Source organism: Prorops nasuta, unplaced genomic scaffold (assembly GCF_024137725.1).
Source record: "Prorops nasuta isolate Cenicafe-Biocafe unplaced genomic scaffold, Cenicafe_Pnas_1.2 PNAS00020, whole genome shotgun sequence".
In the NCBI taxonomy this organism is placed as follows: domain Eukaryota; kingdom Metazoa; phylum Arthropoda; class Insecta; order Hymenoptera; family Bethylidae; genus Prorops; species Prorops nasuta.
The window spans coordinates 466,962-476,210 of NW_027116817.1; the positions used below are offsets into that span (position 1 = coordinate 466,962).

The 9,249-nt window shown below is 46.1% G+C and overlaps 1 protein-coding gene across 1 annotated transcript; it reads left to right on the forward strand.

Moving 5' to 3' along the window:
* The first annotated feature begins 4,888 nt into the window (after positions 1-4,888).
* Positions 4,889-8,779, forward strand: LOC136780746 (uncharacterized). Its single transcript, XM_066739299.1, has 3 exons — positions 4,889-7,253; positions 7,327-7,367; positions 7,493-8,779. The coding sequence occupies exons 1-3, from the start codon at positions 4,889-4,891 to the stop codon at positions 8,777-8,779; spliced, it is 3,693 nt and encodes a 1,230-aa protein (XP_066595396.1).
* The last annotated feature ends 470 nt before the right edge of the window (positions 8,780-9,249 follow it).

Sequence of the window (9,249 nt, forward strand, 5' to 3'; positions counted from 1 at the left end):
GAAGATTTTAGGTGAAGCAACTCTCCGCGAAGCAGCCCGGTATAACCAAGGACGAAGGAATGTCGAGTTCAAGGTGGGCGACCAAGTCTCGCACAAATATTATGTACTCTCGTCTGGCACCCAGGGATTTATGTCGAAACTTGCTCCTAAATTAGTAGGCCCGTACACTATCGATATAGTCCTCTCCCCTGCTGTATACCGCCTAAAGGCCGCAGACGGTACCCTAGTGAAACGAGTGCACGTGAAAGATCTGAAACCCTATTATGCTACCCCTACCAATAACCCTCACCCCGTCGTATCTCCACGCGACCGCCCCATTCCCCGATTTCAGAAAAAAGCCGTCTCGTAGGATCGGAGTTCGAGTGACGCCAGACCGGTAGGAACAGACTCCAGTAGGGAGTCCTCACCGGCACTACAGCGATCCCGGACCCTGGCTCCCGTCCACAAATCCCCAAATAACGGACGCCCACCCCCTCGCTCCCTTGTTACACTTTGGCCCCGAACCCAGCGTCCACCCCCCCCCGCTAATCTGTTAATATTAAGGCCCGAAATTACCCTAGTAATCATTTTTTATCCACTTACAGGATGCTGCCACACCAACGGGCCGAACCGAGGAGGATGTTGAGCTGGGAGGATCGAGCTCCATCAGGGAGCCCGCCCCGATCCCCGACCGAACCCGGGCCCTCCTCCGGGACCCGCGACCCCTTCCCCCCGGCCCTGGAGATTTAATATCCCCCTATAACCCCCGGTGAAGAGGCCGGCGGGATCCAGCCCCTCCCACCAATGACGGAGCAGCTTCGTAGAAAGCTCCACTTGTCCTGGCGGGAGGCGGCAAAGCCGCGGCCGCTGCAGCTCCCCATGAAAGAGGAGGATGCTGCAGTGCGGACCGCGGCCCGGGAAATACGGGAGGCGCTGGAGAAGTTTGAGCCTCCGCGCCAATTCCGCTTCCCGGATTGGGATCCCGCCGACCTCGACGAATATTACTCCCCGATCGCGTCCCTCGAACCCTCCCCCCAACCTACTCCCCAATCTGCCCCCTCTCCACAGTCCTCCCGTCGCCCAGCTACCCCTGAACCTCTCCGCCCGCCCCGCCACGTCCACTTCTCCCTTCCCCCCGTCCCTGCGCACCATCCTCTCGCCCGCCTGTTTCCCCTTTCCGCCCCATTTGCTCTCTTCCGTCCCCCAGCCCCTCAGGTTCCCTCCTCCGCCCTCCCGCCGCTACTATGTCTCCCCGCCCCTTGTTTCACCCCTGTGCTGCCCCGATCCGCCCTCCCATGCCTCCCCGAACCTCCCCCCGTTCCTTTGTCCCTGTCCCCTCTGCCATCCTTCCCCTAATGTCCCTCAACATCTCCCCTATTCCCCAACTCTCCCGTCCTAGCCCTCTCCGCGGTCCCATGACCCCTCTCCTCTCCCCCCGTACCATGCCTCCCTCCCCCTCCACCTCCTACCCTCCCCCTCCTTCTCCTTCTTCCCTCACCTCTTATTTCGCCCCGTCCTCTTTCCTCTCTCCCTCCTGCTCCCCGACGTCAGCCGTTCCCGGGTTCCTCTCCCGCAGGGGCGAGAGTCACCCCCACCCACCGGCCCAACCCGAAGGGGTGGTGGGCCTGCGGTGGGAGTGGGCACCCCTTCCGAGGATGCCTACAGCCCAACCGCCTGTTATTTTGTTTTGGTTGCGGGTGGGAGGGGGTGTCCAACGCCACCTGCCCCAACTGTCGTCCTGAGTAGGGGGCACGGCCGGCTGACGCCGCTCCCGTGTCCGTCCTAACCCACCCTCCCTCTTACATGTATGTGTCATGTTAGTCCCTTATCTGTGCTGCCCCTCGTCGCCCTCTACCCTTCCCCCGCCGCCACTTAGCCCGCCGCCCTAGCCCGCCAGGCGCCCCGCATAAATTAGTCGCCGAATAGCCCGATGCCCCGCCGCCCTTAAAAGTACGCTACTTAGTCCGTTGCGCTTAATTAGTTTAGAATTCTTCATCACCCCATATCATTTTGTGTAAGTTTTCAGTGGATGAGAGCGGTCAGTCGCTATTCCGAATACCGCAGCCGCTTTAATTGCGCGAACTACCCCACACTCTATGAGATAGTGGACTTGCGTGAACGTTTTTTTTGTGTTCCTTAGCTCTTTATAATTCCGTTCTAAATCGCGTTGTCAAGCTTTTCCGCGTTTAGCGCTCGCCTCATCCATATAGAGTCTCGGTTCGCGATTGCCCAGTGTCCCTTCGAGCTGTTGCGGCTTTGGGCAAGCCAATTAATTTCGGGAAAGATAACCCTGATGAGGCAAAGGCCCTTTGATCCCGACAAACCTCTTTCCTCATCCAGGAGCTCATCGCCGACCACGCTGCCCAGGTAAGCTTTTATTTCAGTTTTATTGGCATGATGGTGGCATGTGTGGTGTGTGTGGCTGTGTGGATCTGCGCAATGGTTGCAGCGGTCATCCCGCGCGTATATTACACTCGACTCGCGTCCGCGTTACGCCGGAATTACCCTCGTCCCCCCGCGGCGACTCGCCCCGCTACCTGGAATGTAGTCACACAATTGAAATTCGAGAAAGATTGGGCCATAGAAGCCATAAGAAACCGACGACCCAATTTTCTCCCCTGTTCTCCTATGAAGGGAATTATTAATCATATGGTTAGTAGGCAAGAGCCTTGTAAGTCGGTGCAACGGCACCTGAGTTATTTAGTAGTTGAATTGTATAGATTCAGGGGTGCAGGATGCACCAATTAAGAGAATTGTTTAGAGTTTTCGGATTGATGAACCAATGAAAGCGTGATTTGACCAAATGTGTAAACGAGTGGTTACAGCGCCATCTAGAAGACGGTTGGGTGAATGAATGCGATAGGACCGAAAGGTCGTAAGAAGGTTCGGAAAGGTTCGGGAGACCCGAAGGGGTCACGTGAGGAGCTTCGGGGCGGCTCAAGTCGTCGGGTGAGAAGAGGGATTCATTATCGATCAAGGATCGTAGCGAGATAGAGATTATTAAGACAAAGGTTGTATCAAAGATTAAAATAAAAGGTGTGTACATAACCATTCACCAAGTTCGTGAAGGTTATCGTTAGGATCACGGAAAGGGTTTTTCCACCACGTTCGTGGTTTTTTCACCCTCATATTAAGGTAAAGATAAATAAAGACATCATTTATAATTTCAACGTGTATTCTTTCCAACCAATTTCCTCGATAAATAAAATCTTAATTTAAGTAAATTCAAATTGATCCAGGTCATTACATAATTTTGGTCCTTCGAGCCGGATCGAGGAAGCTGGTTGATTTCTCAAGATTGAAAAGCGTTATTCGTTGCGTGGTGTTAGATATAATAAATTATAGGCTAATATTGACAATTAACAATTTGGTTTATACAATATTGTAAACGGTTGAACGGCTGGCGAGTCTACGCCTGTAAGGGAAGGGTATCAAATATACACTTAACAAAAGCGGCGCGCTCTTTAAAGTTTTCCGACGTGTTTACAACTCTCTTACAATGCCACCGATCGCATCAAAGAAACTTATTGCTCAGCAGCGAGATCGTGCTAGCAATATTTCTCGGATCCTTCCTGCTTTTCGGTCTATTCAGAAAGATCGAGTTAATAGATTATTAGTACGAGATAGAATTGAAAAACTACGAAAATATTGGTCTGAGTTTTGCAAAGCCCATGAAGAAATAATAACACGCGAGGATGTTCTGGAGGATCCATACATAACGCAATCCTTCTTTGCCGAAACCGAAAGCATTCGTGATGCATGTAACGACGAGTTGGAACGCGTTTTTCCAGAGATACAAGACGAAACGTCAACATCGTCAGCTCTTATTACCAATGAAAGCGATATTAGTCAGACACATTGTCACAATGTGCATTTACCAAAAATAGATTTGCCTCAGTTTTCCGGGAAATATGAAGAATGGGAGGCATTTGAAACCCGGTTCAATTCGTTGATACACGAGAGACCTCAGCTGTCGAATGTTATTCGGTTACAATTTTTATTAAGTTGCTTGCAAGGACCAGCAGCAGATTTTTTGAGAGATGTAGCAGTTACGGACGCGAATTATCTTTCCACATGGAATGCCCTGAAAGAAAGATTTTCCAATTTAAGATTGCAAGTCTACAATTTAACGCTATCATTGGTAAAAACAGCGCCCTTAAAAGAAGAATCGGCGTCAGGGTTGCGAAAAATGGTTGATGAGATAAATCACGCGGTACGCATGCTTAGGAATTTAGGTAGAGCGGTTGATTCGTGGGACGACTTACTGGTAGTGATTTTGAGCGAACGGTTAGACCCAATAACTCGTAAAGCATGGGAGACCCACCTCAGTACGAGAGGAATGAGTGCTGAGGTGCCTCGTTTGGACAATGTAACGTTACGAAAAGAACCCCCAACCTTTAGGGAAATGACAGAGTTCCTTGAGGGGACTATACAAGCACTACATTCAGTAGAAGTTGAGGTACAACCAAAACAAACTTCATATGGGAAGCGCCAATGTTCTAGCAATTCTAAAAATTTCGTTAAAGCTCATCAAGCAGGAGCTAAAGTTAAACGGTTCAATAATTCGGCTTTTAATGAAAGATCATCAAAATTTCCTCTTTGCTCCAACGAGCATTACGTTGGACGCTGTGAAAGGTTCTTAGCACTATCAGCTAGTGATAGGCACGGTGAAATTCGGCGTTTACGCCTCTGCTACAATTGTTTAGGGCAGCACCGAGTGAGGAACTGTTCTTCAAAAAGAACATGCAAAAGGTGTCAAGGCTCTCATCACACGCTCTTGCACTTAGAAAAAACCTCCACACCGACTGACGTCACCCCAATGTCAGTCGATCTGTTACCAACAACAAAGCCTAGTGACAACAAATGACTAGCACTTGCTTCTTCAACATCGTGTAATTCTTCATATAGTATGAGTTATTCTCTTCTACCAACAGTACAATTGTATTTGATAGGAGCGTCTGGAGTTTGTGTACGTACAAGGGCTCTCCTTGACCAAGGCTCTGAGGTAACTTTTATCTCAGAATCATTGGTACAACTATTAAGATTAGTACGTCAAAGGATTCATGTTTCTATCAGCGGTGTTGGAGGGATGAAAAATGTGATATCACACTCTTGTGTTTCCTTCAGATTACAGTCAATTGACCGTACGTCTTTCGAAGGCGATTTTACAGCTTTAGTATTATCTAAACCTGCAGAACATTTACCATCCCGGAATTTGTCATTTTTAGATTTATCTCAATTTTTAGATTTCCAATGTGCGGATTCTATCTTTTATATTCCAGGGGAAATTACTATGATTTTAGGGGTAGATGTCTACGCCACCGTATTGCGTCAGGGTCTGAACCGAATTGGGGATACCAATGTTATAGCGCAAAAGACAGTGTTAGGTTGGATTTTCTCTGGCACAGTTGGTAATGACAAACATCTGAAATCAATCATTTGTTCTCGTGCTGTTGCACATGAACCCCATGAGGAAGAACTCTCTGTAATTTTAAAACAATTTTGGAATATCGAAGAAGTCCCTGAATCGAGGCATAAACTGTGTCCAGACGACGAGCTATATGAGACTTTATTTATAAATACGCATTATCGAGATTCGAGTGGACGGTACGTGATAAAGTTACCTTTGAGGTCCGAACCTCCGCTAGTAGCTGAACAGACTAGAAGGCTAGCTCTTAGTTCTTATAATTATCTTCTTCGAAGATTCGAGAAAGATCCAGTTCTAGCGAATGAATATCGTCAGTTTATGCAACTATATGAGTCATTAGGACATATGTGTTTAATACCAGAAAACGAAATTTCAAAAAAAAGGGCATGGTATATACCACATCACGCTGTTATACAGAATGGACTTTCTCAACGTAAAATTAGAGTTGTTTTTGATGCGTCTCGACTCATCGCTGGCCAACAGTGTTTAAATCAGTTTCTTCTACCTGGAAAATCGTTACAAAATGATTTATCATTAATCTTGTTAGGGTGGAGACAATTCCGTTACGTGTTCACAGCTGACATCATTAAAATGTTTCGACAAATTCGAGTCGATAAAAGTGATCAGGATTTGCAACGTATTTTTTGGTCAGCTCAATCTGATTTACCTCCGCGCGAATACAGACTGACCACCGTTACTTATGGTACTGTATCTGCTCCTTACCTAGCAATAAGAACCCTTCATCAGTTAGCAGCTGACGAAGGTCAGAATTTTCCATTAGGTGCATATTGCCTTCGTCATCAGATTTACGTTGATGATATTTTTTCTGGTGCTGATGATTTGGTAAAGGCATTGGAATTTAGAGATCAGTTAATCGGAATTCTTGGTTCTGCCGGAATATCTCTAGATAAATGGGCGGCTAATACTGTTGAGTTACTTCCAAATGTAACAACGACTGTATCCGCTACAGAAACACCTAAAATTATCGAAAATAATAATACTGTAAAAACTTTGGGAGTGTTATGGCAGCCTGTGGCTGATTCGTTCGGATTCAATGTCAGTGATTCTCTACATTTGCAAACAGATTGGACAAAACGGACTATATTGTCAAGGTTGGCTCGTTTTTTTGACCCACTAGGCTGGGTAGCTCCTTGTGTAGTTCGTGCCAAGATCTTACTTCAAGATTTATGGTTATTAAAAATCGATTGGGATACTATGTTTCCAGTAGACATTCAAAAACGCTGGAATTCTTATTGCAGTGACCTTCCTCGAATATCAGAAATTACTGTACCTAGATGGTTGGGATTAAATGGCTCATCTAGATGCGAGCTCCACGGGTTTGCGGACACATCTATGAGAGCTTATGCAGCTGCAGTGTATCTGAAAGTAGTTGACAATGATGGTAATTGTCATATTTCCCTCCTAACGGCTAAGATAAAGGTAGCACCAGTAAAGACACTTAGTATTCCAAATCTGGAGTTGTGTGGAGCGGTTCTACTGGTCAAACTTCTTAAACATATTAGACAGCTATCCATTTTCGGTGATCTAAACGTAACAGCTTGGTTAGATAGTCGAGATGCGTTAGCATGGATAAAAAAACACCCTTCAAGTTGGAAGGTTTTTGTAGCTAACCGTGTCTCGTACATACAAACAGAGTTACCAGACTGCAACTGGATGTATGTCCCTACGTTCGACAATCCAGCTGACCTAGCTACGCGTGGTATGAGTGCTAATGAGTTAAAGACAGCTAAGCTATGGTGGAATGGTCCAGAATGGTTGCCCAAATCTAAAGAGCATTGGCCTATGCAACCGTCAAGAGTTCGACCTTCTGAAACTAATATAAAAGGTTAGTCCATAATTGAATGTAACCAAGAGGATGCAATTTTGACACGATTCTCCTCTTTGACTAAACTCCATAGAGTTATCGCCTACTGTTCGCGATTTTCAGAAAATTGTAAGCGTAAGAAACGAAATTTAACCCTCCATTCGGGTTACCTAACAATTAAGGAATTAGAGAAAGCATGCATTGCTTTAATCCGCCTAGCCCAGAGTTCGGCATTCTCTAAGGAATTAACTTGATTAAAGGCGAATCGCTCAGTACCACGGCAGAATCCAATCCAAAAACTCCATCCGTTTTTGGATGATAAAGGTGTTTTGCGAGTTGGAGGAAGAATATCACATTCAGCCCTTCCATTTCCCGCAAAACATCCACCCATTTTGTCTAAGAATTCAAGCTTGAGTCAGATGTACATTCAATACGCTCATAGTCTAGCTTTGCACGGGGGACCTACATTGACTCTCGGAATTTTATTGCAATCTGTGTGGGTTATAGGAGCTATTGGTTTAGTGAAGCAATATGTTCGGAATTGCATAAGATGTTTTAGAGCGCGTCCGCGTCAAAGTTCACAACAAATGGGAAATTTGCCAGCGGAAAGTGTAACACCTTCAAATCCTTTTCAGACAGTAGGCCTAGATTACGCTGGTCCGTTCAAACTCCGTACTTCGAAGGGTAGAGGACAGCGGTCCTATAAGGGTTACATATCACTATTTGTTTGTTTTGCCACAAAAGCCATTCATTTAGAAGCTGTTAGCGATCTAACAACTCAGTCATTTTTGGCTGCATTTCGCCACTTTTGTAGTCGACGAGGAGTTCCACAAAAAATTGTAAGCGACAATGGAACTAATTTTCAAGGGGCGGACAAAGAACTGCGAGAAATGTTTAAAAGTTCAACGCAATTTTACGCAGACATTGCGAAGGAGTTGACAATACAAGGAGTCAGTTGGGAATTTATCCCACCAAATGCGCCACATTTTGGTGGATTATGGGAGGCGGGTGTTCGATCCACCAAACATCATTTAATAAGGATCATGGGAGACTACACTCTTACATATGAGAAATTTGCCACAGTTCTAGCTGAAATAGAGGCATGCCTTAACTCAAGGCCTCTCTGCCCATTATCCGGGGATGTGGAGGATTTAAATGCACTGACTCCAGCACACTTCCTGTTAGGACGTTCTTCTGGCTTGATTCCTGAAGCTCCCTGTCCGCAAGTTCCTGAAAATCGTCTTTCGAGGTTCCAGCTGATGTCACGAATCCAGCAGAGCTATTGGAACCATTGGTCGAAGGAGTACTTGCACCATTTACAGGAAAGAAACAAATGGCGAGGACCCGAAGAGAATTTCGCCATTGGACAACTGGTTGTATTACGAGATGATCGGTATCCACCAGGAAAATGGCCCCTTGGACGCATCATTCAACTCCACCCTGGTGATGATGGGTTAGTAAGGGTGGTTAGTGTACGAACCTCCAATGGAATTTTCAAGAGACCAATCGTACGTCTCAGCCCTTTACCTTTACCCAAAAGCAAATAAACTATGTAATTAAGATGGGCGGATGTTCATTATAAGTGTATTTCTGTTTTCATTTCAATTCGTCAGTTTGACGAAGGTGGGCGGGATGTTTAGAGTTTTCGGATTGATGAACCAATGAAAGCGTGATTTGACCAAATGTGTAAACGAGTGGTTACAGCGCCATCTAGAAGACGGTTGGGTGAATGAATGCGATAGGACCGAAAGGTCGTAAGAAGGTTCGGAAAGGTTCGGGAGACCCGAAGGGGTCACGTGAGGAACTTCGGGGCGGCTCAAGTCGTCGGGTGAGAAGAGGGATTCATTGTCGATCAAGGATCGTAGCGAGATAGAGATTATTAAGACAAAGGTTGTATCAAAGATTAAAATAAAAGGTGTGTACATAACCATTCACCAAGTTCGTGAAGGTTATCGTTAGGATCACGGAAAGGGTTTTTCCACCACGTTCGTGGTTTTTTTACCCTCATATTAAGATA

Bases quoted from the DNA above. Each gene is read 5' to 3' on its own strand.
- LOC136780746 (XM_066739299.1), top strand. From the start codon at position 4,889: ATGAGTTATTCTCTTCTACCAACAGTACAATTGTATTTGATAGGAGCG. The intron at 7,254-7,326 runs GTTAGTCCATAA...TAAACTCCATAG, and splicing joins TTCTGAAACTAATATAAAAG to AGTTATCGCCTACTGTTCGC. The intron at 7,368-7,492 runs GTAAGAAACGAA...ACTTGATTAAAG, and splicing joins ATTTTCAGAAAATTGTAAGC to GCGAATCGCTCAGTACCACG.